The following is a 21,783-nucleotide window of genomic DNA, read 5'->3' as shown; positions in this document are numbered from 1 at the left end:
CAAGTGGCTTAAGTCCTAGGAAGCTTCTATTATTTGCCAAGAGGACGGAGTTATTTTATAACATAGGTCCTGGTTTTTGATAGGGGTTTTCAGTTTGGTCGTTAAAACAAACTTCTGGTAACAAACTTCTGGTAAAATTTCGGCTGTTAAAAAACTGAAAAATGTTTACTTAAAAAGAGTTGATCATGAAATAATTATAGCTTCAAGGCTGCAGTAAAATGAAAAAAAAAAAAAAAAAAAATTTGTTTGCTTTGCTTTTTTCTGTTGCTGAAATATTTTTCAAATACAAATGTAAGCTGTACACAAAAATTCCAAACCGACAAAAAACTCATTGCTGGTAATGCCAAAAATTTATAAATTTTACTATTTTTCAGTAAGCAATTCAAACCCTGGTGCCTACAACACGGCTTATTAGCACCGATTTTGAAATTAGAAATTGTAAACCTAAAAAAAAAACAATGTAAAAACAATAATTTGTGAGAGGTTATGGGCGTAGCCAGGAGAAGAAAGGAAAATTGAAGATAGCTCGTCCACTTTATATTGTAGTGATGTTAGGCAGGCGGCAAATTAGGGGTTGTTGTTGTTGTTGTAGCGAGAAGGACACACTCCGAAGGTTTTGGGGAGTTTTATCGATCATTTTCCGGATAAATATCTGGTACGTTCCAGTAACAAGCACCGCTAAGGTACTAGCCCGACTATCTCTGGAACGATTTAATATGACCTCATTGAACCCTCTACGCCATACCGCCCGCCACCCCCTAGTTGCATGAAGAACTAGAGGTCACCAGAGCCTCGTCTGCTAAATATGTGTATGATATATGTATATTTGTAACACGATTGTAGGGATTCAAGGAGTCGAACAGCGCACTTCAAAGCTTCTGCAATTCAAGTGTCAACCTCACCTACGCGAGCAAGTTGGGGGTGTGGATTCTTTGCGCGCAGATGACCGACTTGTATTGTTCCCTGGCCTACAAGATGGCCATCAGCACGGTGATGTCAACTGAACGCATCAGTTTTGGATGCTCTGGTCAATCTGTGTTCAATTATGTTTTCGCACCTGCCTGTTGCCTAGAGATTTAACACTAACTGTGGAAGCATCATTTAGTCCTCTGCTCATATTTTAATTTCCCACAAATAAAGGGCAGACTATATCTTGAATAGACCAGAGACGTTGCAGCTGTTCATATTTGAACCTTTGTAGCTAATCTGCATCATTCGTTTTAATACGTGGACGGAAGAGGATAATAATAGATGAAGAAGAAGTCGAGCGCTGTGGGGCTTCTCCAACGATGAAGGTTTTGGAATGGAATGTAATGATTGAACTTTCGATTATTAGTTTAGTTTTTTTTTTTTTTTTAATTTTCACGGTGCGCTGTGGTACCTAAATATTAAAAAGATCGAATATTATTTACTCAGTTGTGTATTTACATGACGAATAATGACTGAATTCACTTTTACTTAATTCTAAATTTTTTTCATATATAGCTCGTATAAAGGGTGTCGTTTTTAGGAAAACTTCGATAAAAGTTTAGTGTTGCCAAATAGGGGAATGAATTCTTTGGAAGAATTGTGCCCTAAGTGAATACTTTAACAAGAATGTAACACTTAGTGAAATCAAAAAATTAAGTTATAAAAGAATTTGTTCGTTGTCTTGGAAAAAAATTTGCTTAAATTTTTGAAATCTCCACGAATCAAGTATAGGAACTAAGGAAGCATATTTTATACTTTTTTTAGTGACACGCTTTGAGGGGTCGCCTTTTTTCTAATACCATAAAGTGAGAACAAAAGTAATCAATTTTATAAATTCTTCGATATATTCATGTCACGTCGAAGTTAGTAGTCAGCCTGGAGCGTTTAAATCTACCGACTAGAATTAATCAAATCACAGCAAATATTGATGTACATACATACGTTCAGCAGCAAGCACGAAAATAGCAGTGGGAGTTTGATAAATTTTCCACAGTGAAATACCTTTTTTATTCTCGATAATTTAGGAACAAACATTCACGGATTATGTAACTGAAACTATATTAACCAATATCAGAAATACTTTCGAAAAAAATTCGAAAATTCGAGAAAATTTGTAAGTTTTATTTAATTTTCTCTAAATTTTTTTGGGTATGCATTGCACAATTCGAATTGGCTACAAAACTGTCTACTCAAAAAAATTCATAGAACTCTAAATAAAAAGTTTGAAATTTTCGTAAAAGTTCTTCGAACTTTCGAATTTATTCGAAAACGGTTTTGTGTTTGTTTTGCATAGTTTCAGTATCTTAAAATATCGAAAATAGAAAGGGATGGTGTTGATTGTCGAAATTTACCACTGCTAATTTTGTGATCGCTGCTGTACATACGTACATACGATGTACTTACATACGTGATTCCTGCGGTATTTTGATAATTGAAAATTCTTGATAGTATTTGCCTATACAGCAGACGTTTACAATATATCTCGAAATAATATTAGTTTATGTTGTGACTTCATATACGCAAGCAATGTTATTTATCTTAGATTGGTTCAAAGTATTGTCACATATATATATAGATACATACATACTTAAGCATATTTGTATGTAGTTTCAAATAAACAACCACAGGAATCCAATTTTGTTGACTTTGTGTCACCAAAAAAAAAAATAAATAAATAAATAAGGTAACTTACTCATACTAGAAATCTCACAAAAGAAATGAATTTTCGTATGAGCTTGCGAGTTTTACACGATTTTCGAACTTTGCGAGGCATTTTGAATCTTCGTGAGTTGTTTTATTATATTACAGATCAGCCATTTTTAAATTAATTTGTGTTTTCACATCGTCGATAGGAGTGATTGTGTTAACACTCAAGTGCTGTTATGAATGAATTGTATTTACAGAATAAAAAAGTGTACGTGCTTTTTCGGTTTTTCATACTTCAAGCATTATTTGTTGTCTGCTCTTCGAGAGGTTGGGCACTAAAGGACGAGAAAAGGCTAATACCTAATGCTAAGCTCAAACTACAGCATATTTACTTAGTTTCGAACAACTACCACAATTTTCAACTATGTATATATGTATATAAAATTTAAATTTTGTATGTATGTATATAGGAAAAGATCGGGTTGCGTGTTAAACGTATCGATCGATCACAGCCAAATGGTTATAGGCTACAAATACATAATTTTGGACACATAAAAGAGGGCGTGACACCTCCGATACAAATGAAATCTTTGATACTGCATAAATCTGGAAGTATTCATGCCAGAATATTGGGATTCAGATAAGAGTAAAGAGGAAGCGTGGAACCTTCCCTACAAATGGCATTTTTCAGAACTACAACATTTGACACACCGATGGGCAATATAAGGTCAGGCCAAAAAGTATTTCTAAAGACAATTCAACTTATCATGTAGGCTGAGTGCGCCATGACTCATACATTTTAAGGGCTTTATAAAGATTTTTGATTTTTAATGAATAAGGGATATTCGTTATTTTCGTAATTTATCTCGAAATGTAAAACGCCATTCTATTACACTCAAAGCTGAAACAGCGTATTCGAATTGTTATACCTAATATTTCACGTAACACCAAAAATTAATCAACATTTTTTGTCATTTTTCATTATCAGATAAGCACGAGCTGATAGAAATAATAAATAAGAAAGCATATCTATATATACGACGACATAGCACCATATGTCAACAAAATCAATTTGTTACTCAAACCAGCAAAACCACAAAAACTTTAATAAATATCATGTGACTGTCAATCATAAGATTGAGCGAAACCCAACAAACCGGCATTGGTTGACATTGGTTACAGAGCTTTGAGAATAAATGTTCGAAGAAAACTTTCAATGGAGTTTATTGTGTATTGATGGCAATATTTTTGTTGGTATAACAACCAATTGCAAGAACTGGGCTCTTTTAAATAAATTGCCTCTTAATGCTACAAAATCTAAGGCGATGGCAATATCGAACGTAATATATGATTTAAGTAGCCTTCCTGAAATTATGCGTAATGGCGATAAAATATTTTTTCACGATGCTGTTACCAATTTAGGATTCAAAATCAATTCAAATCTGACCTGCATTGACCATATCCACTTTGTGGTTGGTAAAATCTATATCGTATACAGAACTGCCTATTTATTACAGCAAGACGCTAAACAGAAGATAGTCAAAGCCCTTATAATACCTCACATTTCTTATAGAGAACTTATTAGCCTTGATTCGGTGTCGCTTAATAAATTGCAGCTAGCCATAAACAATACTGCCCGGTTCGTTTTTTCTAAGAGGAAATTTTACTATATATCTTCGTACGCTGTCCAAATTCCCGGAAGCGACGTTTGTAATTTCCTAAAAATGAGAAATTAATGCTTCTTACACAAAATACTGCATTTCATTTACTAGGACTCTGAATCTATTGATTTCGAACTTTAAATACGTGACATTCTCCAGAATGTTCTTTGTCAGTACAATCCGTCTTTGGGTTTCGCTACCCTCCAAGACGAAAGCAAACAGAAAAGCCAGATGTTTCAAACAAGCAGTAATATCCTTCCTTAATTCATAACTTACCTTAAATTATATAATTCTATCAACTTATTTTAAATTTTATAATTCTATCATTGATTATTCAACAATGTACAAATAACAATTAAGATGTTTTCTTTTTTAAATATTATTTTCTTTTCCTCTTATTCTTCAAGAAAACTCGTTTTATATGTAATTTGTAGTTGTAAGATCTGATTGATGTACTATCTAAAAGACATAGTCTTACTTGTACAAATGACAGTTCAAATAAATAAATTATCATTCAAGACAACTCTCAATTTAACACTCTATCACTGAAATTAGTTTAAAAAATGCTTTGCCTGCGCTACGAAAACAATATTTTTAAAATTCATTTATATAGCTTTTGTTGGTCTCTATAAATCAGAGAGCGCAATCATTTTAAGTTTCATTATATTTTATTTCGTGCTTTTGCGGGGTTTAAACAAAAATAATAATTGCTACTATTAAGTAGTTCAGTATGTGGCGAACATGGCGCCCGAGCAGGCACATGCACATTGTACATCTTCAGTTTTTGACAATTGTAAGTAAATGCCGGTGAATCTTTAAAAGACCTGTCGATGCATATAATATATTCTAGCAAAAGATCTAGGCCATTATGTTTTATGTCGACTTCGAGCGGCATTTAAGTACTTACACTACTTTTCTCCCAGTTTATTTTAGTAGCGAAGGCTCGCCAAATCACTGCTGAGAGACGACTCTGTTTAGAAAAATTGTTTAAAGAGTTTATAGTGATGTTGTCCCCTCAACGGAGTCTATATGGCACGGCAGAAGTGGCGCTCGAGCAGGGACATGATGTGTAATTTTTAAATTATTTATATGTATTTAATTTGACTTTAAAATGCCCAAGCTGGAGTTCTGTGTTTACCACCAAAGCTGATAGCAGTATGTAAGCGAAATTCCAATTTCGTTTCAAACATAATTATGTAGTAAGGACGAAAGAAACCGGTGATTAAGTCATCTCTGGACCGTTTTATGTGTTACGATCCGTGATCGACACTTATTTTTAAAATCACTACAGCTCTTAAATGGTGGATCGGATTAATGGTATTTTTGAACTAGTGACAAATAGTACTAGTTAGATCCATACCTTATTATAATTTTTAGGAAAAGTTTGACAGTTGCATAGTTATCGCTTGAGTGAAAATGGTTTACAGTCACTGATCATAACGCGTAATGCGGGCCCTGGTAAATTTTTTTATCCTCATAATCTTTCATCGTCTATAATTAAATATCAGCCTAAGATTTCCCATGCCCCATTCGCAGTATTTTCGTAGTAACATGATATAAATTTTTCAAAATAATACCCATACGCTCCATTCAGAGCTACGAACCCAAACACTTGTACTTACCTAATATACGCCGCATACCAATCACTTTGCTGCCACTCGCACGTCCAGCTGTTGACGAGGATGATAATGATGATGGCACCTTTGCTGCCGCTGTTGTTGCCGATCCACCAAATCTTGTTGATGTTGCCACGGTCTTTGTTGACAATGATGCGCCGCCTGCGGCTGATGTATTTGATGTGACAGCTGCCGTTGTAGGTTTGTACGCCGGTGATGCTTTGCTAGCCGCCAAAGCATTCTTCGCACCTGTACTTGAGCGTTTATAACCAGCTGAAAGAAATGCTGGTGGCGGTGTGATGGGTGGTGCAGGTAATGCAATATCTTCAATGGGTGATGTAGCTGTTGATGTTGTAGCTGATGAGCATACCGATGTAGGCATACTAAATGAACCGCCATGTTGTACACATAGGGAAGACGAGGGTCCAGCCCCCAATCCACCTGACACAGAGGTCACTGCCGCTGCTGCAGTTGCAGCCAATTCCAAATGATGTTTGTCACAACGACGTCGTCGTCGTATATTTGGTGCAATTGTTTTCATTTTTGTTGTTTGTGCATTTGTTGCACCAATACCACCGTGGTGATTGCCACTGCCACCGCTACTACTACAACTTGAGCTGCTTCCACTATTGATGGAGATATTACTGAGGCTGGTGCTTTTGCTAAGACCGCCACAACCGTCTTTGGAGTTGATGCGATAATAGTGGACGCGAAAAACCCGTACGGGTTTCTTGGGTTGTTGCTGTTGTTTTTCTGATTGCTGTTGCTGTTTCTGCTGCTGCTGCTGCTCTGGCAATGGTTTTTGCTGCTTTAGTTGCTCTTGTAGCAACAACGTCTGCTCGTCGGTTTGTTGCGCACGTCGTGATTTTTGCTGTTGGAATCGCTTACGCTGTTGAGTTGCCAATAATTGTGGGTAGTGCTCGCCTAAGTTGTAGTGCAACATTTATGCGATTTTTTTGTGTTTGATTGCGGACTACTGCAGAGCAAATTAGTTAATTATTAGCTGAAGGATTGGTGGTTCCTTTTTTTTTTATATATTTTTCTATTCTTACTTTAGCGCTATTTGCTTTGCTTTTCTTAATTTCAACTCACTTCATAATAAATTTGGTTTCACAAAATTTCATACACTTTTTGTAATTGCAGTTCAGTGGCGAAAAAAATTCACAAAAATACTTTTTTTAAATTTTTTGTTTTTGCTTTAATTTTACGGCTTACGTATATACTGTTGGCTTAAAGTGCCTTAAGTTGAAAAATAGTAACTGTGCCACTTTGTATGCTTTTTTTATTACTAAATTTTATTTGGAAGCTTTGCGTTTATTGCTCTGTTGCACATCAATACCTGCTTTGCGGTTACTTTCTTTTTGTTTTATTTTTCTGTGAAAATGTTTTGATTATATTTATATTTAGTTAGTTGATATTTACTTAGATTTATTTTTTAAAAGTCTCAACAATATTTATATGTATATTTAACAACATTTATACAGTTAACGTTAAAACTTTAACATTTGCTTGCTTATTTTATGAGTTTCATATATATATATTTAGCGTTTTTCTAAACAATTTGGCTTGATTTTTATAGTTTAATAGTATTTTTAAGTTTTGTTTTTTTAAATAAAATTATATATTTTTTTAATTTGTTTTAACCGGTTTTTTTATTTGTTGGTTTAAACTATTTTTCAAAACATTTTTGACATTTTTTTTGAAATTTTTTCAAAACTCCATTGCATTTTTTTTAACTTTTTTAGTTTCTTTTCAAGATTTTAGATTTTTTTACTTAAATGTATAGTTGTTGATAGTCTACAAGTTATGATTATTTGTATAATTTTTTATTTTCAGCAGTAAAAGAGTGTTTTTGTAAGCATGTAAAGTTGCCTTTTTCACTGTTAACCTTCTGTGCGCCACTAGGAGGAAATCTCAGCACTTCAATTGAAACTTTTTTAGTAGAAATTCTGTAGAGTTATTGTTGTTTTTATAGTTTGAGTATAATATATGATCTCTGCTTCACTAAATCCAAATAAGTTTAAATTAAATGAAAAACAGTTATGATATTTATATAAAAAAACACACAAAAATTTGATTTTCTCAGTTTGTGTAAAAAGCTGTATTATAATAATAATAAAAATAAAAAAAGTTAAAAGATTAAACATTTTTTTTTTTGTATTAAAAGAAGTTTAAGCTTTTTTGAAAGTTCTTCGCAATAAGAATATTAAGTTAACAATCAACAGACTATGCTAACGATTAGTTAATTAATTATTCAAATATTTAAGTATGCTAATTATTAATCTGCAAGTTAATTAATACATCTGCTGCTGGATTATATGAATGTCAGGTGGCAACTAGTAAACTAGAATTATTTTGATGGGCATTAAAACTTTATTTGCGCTCATTCATTTGATTAGTTTCGAAAAAAGTTTAAATTTTTAAAAAATAATCTGTGTAGTTAAGAGTTAATTTTATTTAGAAAACATTAAATCGTATTTAGTCATAAAAAATTTAGCTATGGTAATGAATAATCTTTAATATCTTGGATTTTAATCGTCTTCTCATTTTATACATTCGTAAAACAAGTTATTCTGAAAGGCGTCATTAAAATTCACGAATTTTAAGTCTTAATTAATTTAATAATTTATCTAGCGCAAGCTGATTTGAATATGAGGTGAAAAATACAAAACTAGAATTTTTTATTGAATTTTATTTTACTACTTAGTTTGTTAAAAAAAGTTTGTAAAAAAACAGCTGGTTGTGCCGTTAAAAGTTATTTAGCCTTATTCAATTTATAAGTTTCTTTAAAAAGTAAAAATAATCCAAAATTTTTGCGTGCAGTTAAAATCTTATTAAGTTTGTTATAGCCAAATTCTTTTCAGTCATTAAAACTTTAACAATGCTAACGTCTAACCTTTAAAGCAATCAATTTAATTAAAACCTTTTTTAGTCGGACAAATTAATCCTTGTTTTGTTTATTTATTAGTCTACAGGTTTGACAATTAATCAGACTAAATATAATTACAGATTTACTGCACAGAAGCATACAAAGCGAACAAAATTTATATTAAATGAGTTGTCGGGATGACTGTGATGCCGTGCAGCTGAGGTATATTTAACACACAATTGAAAAATCCATGCTTCCAAGCCACCCGCCCAATATTGTTAGAGCTGGCGATCCGAGTCAAAGGAATTTTAATGAAGCTAACGACTAATCTTTAAGTTAATCAATTTAACTAGTACCCAATGATATTTATGTCAAACCACAACTTGTACATCAGCAATATTTTAAATTAACTGAAATAGTTTTATTTAGACTAGAAAGATAAAATGTATTCTCAAAGTCTGCTTGGCCAATTAAAACTTAAGCATTCATTTAATTAATCTTGTAAAAAGTTGAAATTTTGCAAAATTTTTCCGTGGCATAGAAATTTTATTTAGTTTGGTAGAAAATTTTAAATTCTTTGATAGTTTTCTTTGCAATCTTAAAATCTTAATCTTAGTCTTAAAGACTAATCACATTAAAACCGGTTGAAAACTAAGAGTCATTACGAATTAAGTAATCAATAAGTCAGTAAGAAGCCCAAAAGCTATGAGTTGTAAAATCAAGGTATGCGAAGATAAATTCCCGAATCAAAATACTTAAATTTTGTTTAATTAAGTCGATGAATATCTGTTAAAGACTTTTTTGTTGCATAAAATGTATCACGTGTGATTAATAATGTAATCTAAGTTTTAAATCTTGTCATGTCGAAAATGTTGAGCTATGTAAATGTTCATGAATGTCATTAATTAATTAATGAGTTTAAGCGGGTATTACCCTTATTGCTTTGAAATGTATGAAAACATTTATTTTAAGCAATTTTTAATTTATAATTTATTTAATAATTTGTGAAAACTTTAAACAATGTAACATCAGGAAAAAAGGATTTGAAGAGATTTACAAGGTATAAAGGAAACAGCCGTCGCCTTGTCCGTTCTGATGTCACGTTGTTTAAATTTTTCCCAAATTATTAATAAATTATAAATTTGATTAATTCAGCCTGTTTTTGCAGATTAATCAAACGTTCAAGAATTTTAAAAAATATAATAATAGATAATTGATAATAGTTTGTGCATACTATGAAGTAACTATGAAGGAAGTTCAAAAACAGTCAGTTCTACTCTCAGGTTTAAGTGATTAAATAAATTTAATTTTATTTAGCGTAAAATTCAGAAATCGAGCAATCTTGTTATAATTAAATTAAATATTAGAGGATAGTAACTGAAGATTTATCTGAGTATCAAATTTTGATTATTTAGTAAACCAGATGATTGATGTTAAGATTGATGGCTACTTTCGAAGTGAATGTTTAGCTAAGCATTATCTACTTTTAAAATTTTAATCATCAAAAGGTAGCTTTTTATACTTTTAGCTTTACTAATTCAACTGGCTAATAATTTTTATATTATTCATTAAAAGTTTTTAGATTGTGATTTGGTAATCAAGATCCTTTATTCCACCCAATAAAACTAACTTTAGCTAAATGCATGTGGGCACGCAGACTCGATTGTTTTGCTTACTAAAAATCAAGTAATATTTCCTATATTAAATATGCACTGTTCAAATACACACGCACAGCACTCATCTACCACAAACAAAATTTCTTCAATTTTTCGTAGTCTTCCTTCCCACACAAAAACGTGCTGACATTGAAAATTTGAAGAATCGTTTGCTGAATCCAAATAAACAAGCACTAAGCTTAAGTAATTGTGTGCTTTCCAATGAGTAACAACTTCCAGAAAATTACAAATAAGTGGGCAGTGGTAAGTAGTACATACTTGAAATGAAAAGAAAAAAAAAAACAAGTAAGGAAGGCTAAGTTCGGGTGTAACCGAACATTACATACTCAGTTGAGAGCTATGAAGACAAAATAAGGAAAAATCACCATGTAGGAAAATTAACCTAGGGTAACCCTGGAATGTATTTGTATGACATGTGTATTAAATGGAAGGTATTAAAGAGTATTTTAAGAGGGAGTGGGCCATAGTTCTACAGGTGGACGCCGTTTAGGAATATCGCCATAAAGGTGGACCAGGGATGACTCTAGAATTTGTTTGTACGATATGGGTATCAAATGAAAGGTGTTAATGAGTTTTTTAAAAGGGAGTGGGCCTTAGTTCCATAGGTGGACGCCTTTTCGAGATATCGCCATAAAGGTGGACCAGGGGTGACTCTAGAATTTGTTTGTACGATATGGGTATCAAACGAAAGGTGTTAATGAGTATTTTAAAAGGAGTGGGCTTTAGTTCTATGGGTGGACGCCTTTTCGAGATATCGCCATAAAGGTGCACCAGGGGTGACTCTAGAATTTGTTTGTATGATATGGGTATCAAATGAAAGGTGTTAATGAGTATTTTAATGGGAGTGGGTCATAATTCTATAGGTGGGCGCCTTTTCGAGATATCGTTATAAAGGTGGACCAGGGTTGACTCTAGAATGCCTTTGTACAATATGAGTATCAAACGAAAGGTGATAATGAGTATTTTAAAAGGGAGTGGGCCTTTGTTCTATAGGTGGACGCCTTTTCGAGATATCGCCATAAAGGTGGACCAGGGGTGACTCTATAATGTGTTTGTACGATATAGGTATCAAATTAAAGGTATTAATGAGGGTTTTATGGTGGGTTTAATGTGGATCAGGGTGACTCAGACCATCATCTGTCGGGTTCCGCTAATTTATTTATATATGTAATACCACGAACAGTATTCCTGCCAAGATTCCAAGGTCTTTTGATTTCGCCCTGCAGAACTTTTTCATTTTCTTCTACTTAATATGGTAGGTGTCACACCCACTTTACAAAGTTTTTTCTAAAGTTATATTTTGCGTGAATAAACCATTCCAATTACCATGTTTCATCCCTCTTTTCGTATTTGGTATAGAATTATGGCATTTTTTCATTTTTCGAAATTTTCGATATGAAAAAGTGGGCGTGGTCATACTCGGATTTCGCCAATTTTTAATACCAAGATAAAGAGAGTTCAGATAAGTACGTGAACTAAGTTTAGTAAAGATATATCGATTTTTGCTCAAGTTATCTGGTTAACGGCCGAGTGGGCGTGGTCGTTCTCCGATTTTGCTAACTTTTATTAAGCATGCATATAGTAATAGGAGTAACGTTCCTGCCACATTTCATCATGATATCTTCAACGACTGCCAAATTACAGCTTGCAAAACTTCTAAATTATCTTCTTTAAAAAGTGGGCGGTGCCACGCCTATTGTCCAAAATTTTACTAATTTTCTATAAGTTAAACTCACCTACCAAGTTTCATCACTTTATCCGCCTTTGGTAATGAATTATAGCACTTTTACGATTTTTCGAAATTTGCGATATCGAAAAAGTGGGCGTGGTTAATTTCCGATAGCGATCTGAGATGAGTGCCCAGGAACCGGAATACCAAATTTCATCAGGATACCTGAAAATTTACTCAAGTTATCGTGTAAATTTGTGTAGATTTTTGGTGTATGTGGTATCACAACGGACCTTCGTGTTGTCCAAGTGAGCTATCCTTATCAGGGAAGCTACCACCTAACCTATCCTATCCTATCGTGTAAACGGACGGACGGACATGGCTCAATCAAATTTTTTTTCGATACTGATGATTTTGATATATGGAAGTCTATATCCATCTCGATTACTTTATACCTGTACAACCAACCGTTATTCAATAAAAGTTAATATACTCTGTGAGCTCTGCTCAACTGAGTATAAAAAAATCCGTGTTTACTCAGCAAATTTTAACCAGCACAAAATTAGAAAGTTTAGCAAGAACTTTAAGATGCTGAAAAGTGAACAGTCCCGTACCCTCTGCTGCACACTGTTTCTGTAAAGAAATGCAGCGGAAGCAAGTTAAAAAGCGGAAATCTTCAAATATCCGGCTTAGCTTGCCTTACAACAAGCTGCAATAGTTAAAATGGCTAAGAATTTTATATGCAAACGTAACAATTTGATTTGAGTACTACTTTTCGTGATATTAAAACATTACGGCTCACCACAGCTGCAGTTACGAGGAGAGGCGAATAAAGGGATCACAAAAAGAAATATACATTTTGCTGACCAATGGTACAAAAGAAGTTCAAGCTGGGCGGCGAGAAGTTTTTTTTTCACGTTTTATAAACACATAGAATAAGCAAATGAAGCATAACAATTTCAGTATTTTATATGCAATTGGTTTTAATGGTAATCTTCTTATTTAAATAAGTATACAAAATTTGTTGTTTATTACATTTTGAGGAAAAAGTGTTTCTTTTATGATAGGTTTAAATTGCTCTGGCTAAACTACGTTTTAAACACATACCAATTTGGAAAATTTGGCTATTTTCGCAACTATTCAACTTAGCTCAAGTTATACAACAGACTGCAAACATTGTATGGACATATTTCAATGCCTTAAATGTACCAAATATTTACAAAATATATAAATATCAAGCAAAAAAGGTCGAATTACTATCTTAGTATGTGTTGTAAACTCAGAATCATAGTGCTATAGTTCCATATGCCAACAAACTACACACATACACAAACCAATTTTGGCGTTGAGTGATAACCATGGCGTATACGTGACGTACATTTTTGATGAGCAAGGATGTGTGTGTGTGTGCCTGTGTGTAGCAACATTACTGGCAAGAAATTTGATGTTTTCAAGCAGGAGTAAGCTTCAACGCAAGGTAAATGAGTGTTTAATGAGTAGCAAAGAAAGAAATGTTTATGAAAAAAAGAATAGATAGTTAATAGGAGAAAGAACTTTAATTATATAACGAAAGCACAAATGTATGTGTGTACAGCAGCGAACACGAAAATAGCAGTTATTAATTTCGCTTTTCCTATTTTCGATAGTTTCAAAAAAAATTCTATGAATTTCGTAACTGAAACAATGGAAACCAATCACAAAAACGTTTTCGAAAATTAGAGAAAATTTTAAGTTCATCTTTTATTTAGAGTTTTCTAATTGTTTAAGTATGCTGTTTTATACCTCAATAAATTTTAGTCCAACAAAGTCGAAGTTAAAGGTCTCTCGAAATTCGAACTGAATTTTGACTATTTAATTCCGAAGAGTGTTTTATATTTTCTTCCATGGACATAACTATATTTTATAATGCAGAAAATCTGAAGCACATTTCGGAAAAAAAAATTCGAAAAACAATATAAAATTTGAGAGGCCTAAAATTTGTACTTCGTTGGACTTAAATTGGTGGGCTACACAACTGCGTATTAGAATTTTTTCTAAAACGTTACTAGATTGGTTTGTATAGTTTCAGCCACAAAAATCATAGAAGTTTTTTTTCTTAAATTGCCGAGAATAAAAAAAGAATTTAACTGTCGAAATTTGATCAAAATTGCCACTGCTATTTTTGTGTTCACTGCTGCATGTAGATATGTATAATAAAGTTGTAGGCATGAAAATTTAGTTTAATTCACTTAGGTAGATTTGAAAGTTCACAGCTTGTAGCAGCTGAGAATGGTAGTATACTTAATCAAATCCAAGAATAGTATGAGTAGAATGGCCTAGCGTAGAGATTTTTAAAAATGTGGAAATGTACTGTGTATGACACATGAATGACCTGAATTATCTGCAGTAGAGCTTCTTTACAAAGTATGGCAAGTAAATAGATGCGGAAAAAATTTACAAACGTAAGCAGCTTCCAAGCAGCAATTAGGAATGGTATTCTTTCAAAGAATTCAGTACAGAAATTTCACAAAACTTTTTTATTGCTTTTGTGTTGTTTTTTTTTTCTTCATTTTGGACGTTGAAAAATTGTTTTCCGCTCATATAAAATTAAGTCATAATCAGACAATTAGCAAAGTGAGCAGTGCTCCTACATTCCATATGAAAGGTACAGTTTAAGGCTGCGTGATGGTTGAAGTCTCTAATAAAAACGCAGCGGAAAACTTTCCCAGAAACCGTTAAGTTGTCTCTGCATACAGCCAGCTCGAGGAGCTATGCTGCATCGAAACCTGCTTCAAAGTATCCCACCACTTGTTCTTTTGTAGCTTGATAACAATAAATTGCAACTAATTGCATAATCTACCAATTATCCGGTACTGTACTAATAACGCTAGCATACTTCGATCCATTCAGAGTATTTGGCAACTGGAAAGAAATATTTATGTGTGCTGGAATTGGTGTTGTGCCTTAAACGGTTTTTTGTCTGACTAGAGTCATATCCTTTAAGCAATCACTAAAGGAAGAACAATTTTTAGTGTAAGTGATCCACGATCAGAGCAAATTCATAACATCAGGTTCATTGTAGTGGATATTTGAAAAATTTCAATTAATTATTGAGGAATATAGTATCATTTTCATTTGTTTCCTCAAGTCCTACGCTGATGATTCTGATTGGAGTAGACGACTTTTCCTACAATTATGAGACTCCCTGAGGAAGGTGTGCAAGCGACGAAACGCGTGGAAGGGAAAAGAAAATTTTCAATTCTCGGCAGTAAAGCTTCCTCAAACCAAAACTAAATCAGAGTTCTTAAAAAAACCGTAACCTCAATTGTTCTCAAAAAAAGCTTCAGTAGAAGGCAGCTCACATTTATGTATGTATGTTCGAAGACTCAGAAGACCTAGTAATCTACAATATGATTTTATGAAGCACCATTTAATACACTCTTGTGACGTCAGATTGTGGGAAACTTCCTTTTGTAGGAATATTTCACTAGAAAATTTTATAATAGGGAAAAAAGGGAATTTTTTCCGTCTTCCATATAAATAAATTAATAAAAAAAAATTTTAAGTTAAACGGTTTTATTGAAAGCAATACTAATACTAAAAGATAGAAAATAATTAGGTAGCACGTGTCCAACGCATTTATTTAATTGTCTGATCAACGCCCTAGATTTATGAGGAGTGTGATGACTAGTACCTAGGACCTACCTAATTATTTTCTAGTTTTTAGTATTATTATTACATCATGTAAGTATTGTTTTCAATATAACCGTTTAACTTAAACATTTTTTTTTTTATTATTTTATTTTCAAATTTTTATTCTTTATTTAATTGCCTATTATTTCTCATTCTATTTAGTTCATTTAGTGACTCATTATTAGAAGGACTCTTTTCTGACAATTTATTACAATCTAAGTCCTCAATACATAATCCTTCCAAAGACTTTAATCGACTCTGCGCCAGGTATGCTTGTCCCTCCTCGAACTACAAAATATTTTGATGTCACTTCTACCGGACTGTATGTAATATTTGCTCCAAATATAAGCCAAATCGGACATCATAGTTCGCTTTCTATTCTTGTATGTATTATGTGTTCCAAATATGGACCAAATCGGACCAAAAATACGATTTTTTGAAATATTTCGATCCATGCGCCACCTGTCGGAATTTTTTTCTTACTATTGCATTGTCATCGGGAAGTTACTTAAAACTTAATTACAAAATTCGTTTACAACGGCCGTGCAGCCGGCCTGTCAAGTCATGCTAAATAAAACCGTTTAAAAAAGAATTTCATGTAGCAAAACTGCGGATAAAAAGCTTGCCATAAAATAACTAAAACTAATCAGCACTCTTACTGTAAAATGATTCGTTGATTTGCATTCGTACCACCCACTTGAAGAGCTACTCGTGTAGCTTTGCAGCCTTCCTACCAAAGGCGGGGAAGATCAGTCATAAGTATCCCAAACACTATAGACTCATTAGCTTAACAACATTTCTGTTCAAAACTTTGGATGAAAAACTGCTCTCGAGAACACAACAAGAGTAGACCAAAGGCAAGGTACTGCACTGCATATGATGATAATAAACACAGAGAAAACCCTGGAATATAAGGTGTATGCCTTAGCAGTCTCCTTAGACATAGCCGGGCCGCGAAATCAGTGGACATGGGCACACCGCAGGGAGGGGTGCTATCACCTCTTCTGTGGACGCTGGTCATCAACCAACTGCTCTGGAGGTTCGATGATGGATCCGTAAAGCTCACGTTTTATGCAGATGACGTTGCAATTGTCACAATTGGAAATTGCCTTCCAACGAATAGCTCCTTGATAGATAGGGCGCTTTGCGATATACATACCTGGGCATATAATGTCGGGTTGCCAGCCAATGCAGAGAAGACGTATATGGTCTTGTTTACTAAGAGGTAAAAGGTCCCAAATTCGGTGACCCTGTAGAAGAAACCACACACACACAATCACTCTAGGCAGTAAGTCCTCCTTTGAAAGTTATTGATGTCCCTGAAGAAGGTTTAATGAGCATCGAAACGCGGAGAAAGGCGTTGTTTTTGCTACTATATCCCCCCGGCAAAAACAGCATTCATTAAACAGAAATAACAATTAAAATGACATAAAAAATCAATTACAAGCTTCCCGAAAAAAAACTTCAAAAACTTTAAAAATTGATCAACCGTCAGAATGACCACAGAAATTTTGCGCAATTTAATGAATATATTTTTGTTAATAAGCGTTATTCTGAGTTAAACCGCAAACACTGGTCAGCAACTTTTATTGAATGTTATGGAATGATTACATATAAACCTTTACTGCGTAGTTGCAACACAATCGCGCAAAAAAATTTACCGCTGCATGGTTTTTTTTATTAATGGAAATTGATAAACTGACACAAATAAAATCACATTTACATTTATACAAAAAAATATCAATTTCACTGCTATTGAGATCCTGACCAGCATTGCGTCTGTGCAAATGAATGTACAACGCGCGAACAAACGAACGGAAATGTCGACACAATTTCCGGTTATGAATATTCAAGCATGAGTATGTATGTGTGTATGCTTGATTGCATATTATATAACAAGTAATTGTGGGCTGTGGCGTGATATTATTCGCAATCAATGGAAAATTATTTGATGTGCTTCAGTAGTATTATTATGTTTTTGTTGTTTTGTGTGTGCTTGTTTTGACGCACCATTTTTGCAGTACATCCTGCTAAATCATCAATCGAATATACTGAAATATTCATATTTTATATTCCCCTGTGACCACAATCGTTGTTAGCTAGAAAAGCACAGCTCTTCTACAAGCAACAAGCAACAGCTCAACTGCAATTGCTGTTAGTGATGCCTTTGCTATAAAATTTATCTTATTGTTATTGCGTTTGCTCTTTTTCGATTTTATGCCTGATTGCAAGCGTTGATTGTAGCCGTCAGCTGCAGGTACATCTGTTTTCTCGCTGACAAACTATAATTGGATAGCATCCCAATCGCGGCGGATGCTATTTGTGTGCGAAAAAGGTGTGCAATATTTTTTGAGATAAATTTTGATGATTTAAAAAAAGATTGCTAAAAATAAAATTATTTTCAGAATTTATTTATAAATGCATATAGTTTGTGTTGCTGTTCCAAGTGCATGAATGAAATGAATATATAATTAGTAGAAAAACAGTCAAAACAAATTTTTGAGGAAAAGAATTTCAAACTTTGAATTTTTTTCATGTTTAGTATACAAATATGTTGGAAATTGTCGTATTAACAGCCTAGTATGGGGTGTAGCGACCCTAGCAGGTTTCTATAAGCACACCTTCGCTAACTTCACATGTACTCAGCGAAGCACCAAAAAAACTATCATTAAGAAAAGCGCGTCAAATGTTTTCTCTATGTAACTAATTAGCGGCAAAATGCCTACCTTTTAATTTTTTGATCCGTCCAAGGTGCTTCGCTAATTTCGCGTTCATAAGAGTGACGCATTTTTTCAGAGGGCTCAACCATTTCTGAGTTTCAACGGAAAAAGCTCGAGCAGTCGCACAAATTGTGCCTCGTCCTTTGATGAATGAAGGGAGTGCGCCCAAATTTAAAATTTGGACTAACAAGGGTTGAAATGGTTAAAAAAGAGCATATCAACGTCCCTTTACAAGCTTGGTATTACATCAATTACATCGGAAGCTGTAACGCCGGCAATAAATACAATATTTGTAGGAGATAGTCTGCTGAAATAATCATAGTGACCCCTGAGTTGTTAAAGTCCAGCCTGAAGTAAGTTAACGTGGGATCAAGCACTTGAGTTTATGCCTTATCAAACTACCGCTATGCGGACCCAATTTACAATCAAACAACAGAGGCGTGACAACGATGTTGCCAAAACAGTTCTAGAGAATGCGCCAAAAAGTATTTCTCATACTTGGAATTTCACATATGACATATCTTCACAGAAGCAATTGATTTATTTGTATATATGTTGATATTATTTTTTTTTTCGATAGACTAACCCAATTGTTTATACGACGACAGCATTTAGAAAACGGTTGTGTGTGTGTTCGCTACCAACCAAACGTTCAAACACGCGCTTAGCGTGGGCATTCCACCACATCACTTTGTTGAATAAGATCAAATGGTGAAAAAGGACAGCTAGCAAATGCCAATCTACATTTGTAAGTATATATGCATTTTTATTTTATTTCCTGTTGAATTCGGCGTCACATACATTCAATAGAAACCCGAACCATACATCGTTTGAAACATACTTTTCTGCTAAAACCTTCAACAAAAGTAATACCTTTTTGTATGTTCGTATGTATGCTGAATTGTAAAGACAAAATTAAGTCCATGTGCTTTCACTCCACTCAGCCGAATTTGTTAAAATTTCCAAGAAAGATGCCTAGACAACCAGAAAGTGTTCCTTTTAATTGTTGTTCGGGAAAATGGGGCACAGGCCGATTAACTCTAACAAATCATATTAAGATTGCGACTGGGTATGTTGCTAGTTTCTGGCCTAGGTTATGTGGTGTGAATATATGTGACTTGTTGTTATTCATGGTTAGTTTTTTTATGATTCGCCTACATTGATATTCGAATACTTTTTTTTGTAAGAGGATTGAAAAAAATTTGGTTAGAGGAGACGGTAGAAGCAAACTGCCAGAGAAGGGGAAAGAGAGAGATAGAAAAAGAGATGGAGAGATAGAGAGAGATGTAGAGACAAAGCGGGAGGAAGGGAGAGAAACAGACGAAAAACGAGAACAAGATACGTAGGGGGAGAGGAGGATAAAGGGAGAAGTGAAGAATAAGGAATTGAAAGAGGAGCAGAGAAAGGGAGCGGGAGAGAAGACAGAGAGGGAGTAGAGTAAGAGATAAAAACTTCTTAAAGCTCATGCAGGTAGACCAATCTCATGGCAGAGCAATGTCCATATTAAATTTATGTTTCTAAGCAGAAGCAACAATGACAGTTAGAACATAGTCACACAACAAACAGCGGGACGGTCACAAGCCAGAGCCAATAGAAGCTTCAGCTTCTAAAACAGTTGGACTGTAGGTCTTAAAATCTTACAACTACAGGGATTATTTAAACAACCGACACATGAAGTTTAGTCGTATCGATATTTTTTAAGAATCGCCATGAAAGGTTCATTGGGATTCTTACCGCACTCTAAAATTTGTTAAGAACTTCGTTTACTCATTTAAATCGGTGGTGCGACAAAATCTTTAAAATTGACGTTTTGGCAAATTTTGTCGAAACTATTGTGGTAATGTACTTTTCAAAAAAGGGGAGAGAAACTTCTTTTTCCACAAATCTTCACGTTTGCCTAATTTGTATACATACATGACTGCAACGAAACATAGAACTCAACAAAAATTTTCCAAATGATGCATAAAACTAGCTGAAGAAAGAAATTTTAACGAACGTGACAGGCATACATAACGCCAAGGAAAAATTTGGAAAGAAAAATGCATGTGAATTTCACACACGTTCACTGTTATTGGGGTACATGCTGATAATGGCAAGTATATTAGGGTGGATCATTTTGTTTGTTTGTTTAAAGAAATAATAAATGAGTTTATAAGCCATTTTGAAGTTTGAGCAGGTGATAAACGCGAAATGCTGTTTTAAGAAGAAACATATGATTTTTAAGTGCTTAGGCGAGGTTTCGATTTATCTTATGATTACATTTTTACTATATCCTTTTCGCATTTATATAAATAGGAGTGGGTGACTTGACAACGAGTTGTTCCACGTTTTAGCATAATTTTCGGCAGCAGAACTCAACATGATATCGCATATCAATTTGCTTTATTATGTTTACGATAATCTTTAAATACCAAGCAATAATGGGGGTTGGAAACTCGTCTCTACCAACATATTCTTTGAACTCACTTAACGGTGTTCGCAATCACGTACTTTCCGACATCATTTCTAATATAAAGTTTATGTCAAAGGCTGAAGAGTGTACTTGGCTATTAAGTTCGTCATTTGTATCAACATTTACAGCACAATCATCTTTGTCACGTCTATTTTGTAAAATTTGCGCTTTCACTAGACTAATAAAAAAGTAAATGAAATATATATTATATGGAACGCCTGTAATATGTATGAACATGTAACAACTGCGCATTACTTTGACCCAGACATTTTTATTATCTTTTATTTGGTTTAGTATATGGCGCACTTTTTTATTAATATATGCGAAGACACAATCTCAGAACGCCTAAAATTATGCTACGGTTTAGTATCAAACAAGACTGAAAAGAGAGGATTAGTGCCTATCAACGAAATGAGGTCAGCTGGCGTTGTCAGACAAAATAGTTAGAGTTTAAATTTTGTAAATATTAAACAAATTAGTAAAAAATAAAGCTGCTGAAAAAATAAAAAGGGGCAAGACACATAAAAAAAGCTGATTAAAAAAATATTTCATTTGGATCCAGCTGTTCATTTTACATTTTAGTAGCGTTTAATGAGCTATATATAGATGGTTTATAATAATTTTTATTAAACTATTTTATTACAGAAAATTAAATTAGCAAGATACCTACCTAAACTGGCTGATTTAAAGCCATTTCTTTCCTGCCAAATGCATCCTTCAGATATTATATCGCTTCAAGAAGTCTTAGGGGTCCGTTCCCAGTATGAGGGGGACAAATTTATTATTACGTAAAATGCAAAGATTTCTGAAGAGCGCTTATGGCAGATCCGAA

The 21,783-nt window shown here is 33.7% G+C and overlaps 2 protein-coding genes across 14 annotated transcripts in view; both read right to left on the bottom strand.

Annotated features, from left to right (window-relative positions):
- The window catches only part of LOC137253296 (phosphatase and actin regulator 1-like), a 763,209-nt gene that overhangs the window by 210,365 nt on the left and 531,061 nt on the right, over positions 1–21,783 (bottom strand). The gene's annotated exons all lie outside the window — the stretch shown is intronic.
- The window catches only part of LOC137253298 (sericin-2-like), a 114,273-nt gene that overhangs the window by 81,884 nt on the left and 10,606 nt on the right, over positions 1–21,783 (bottom strand). For both annotated transcript variants that reach the window (XM_067789978.1, XM_067789979.1), the window contains exon 3: positions 5,900–7,897. In XM_067789978.1, coding sequence (XP_067646079.1) covers positions 5,900–6,836 — 937 coding nt within the window. In that variant the 5' untranslated portion in view covers positions 6,837–7,897. The remainder of the gene's footprint in view (positions 1–5,899; positions 7,898–21,783) is intronic.

Source organism: Eurosta solidaginis, chromosome 5 (genome assembly GCF_040869045.1).
Source record: "Eurosta solidaginis isolate ZX-2024a chromosome 5, ASM4086904v1, whole genome shotgun sequence".
Lineage (NCBI taxonomy): Eukaryota > Metazoa > Arthropoda > Insecta > Diptera > Tephritidae > Eurosta > Eurosta solidaginis.
This window is presented reverse-complemented; position numbering and strand designations above follow the sequence as displayed.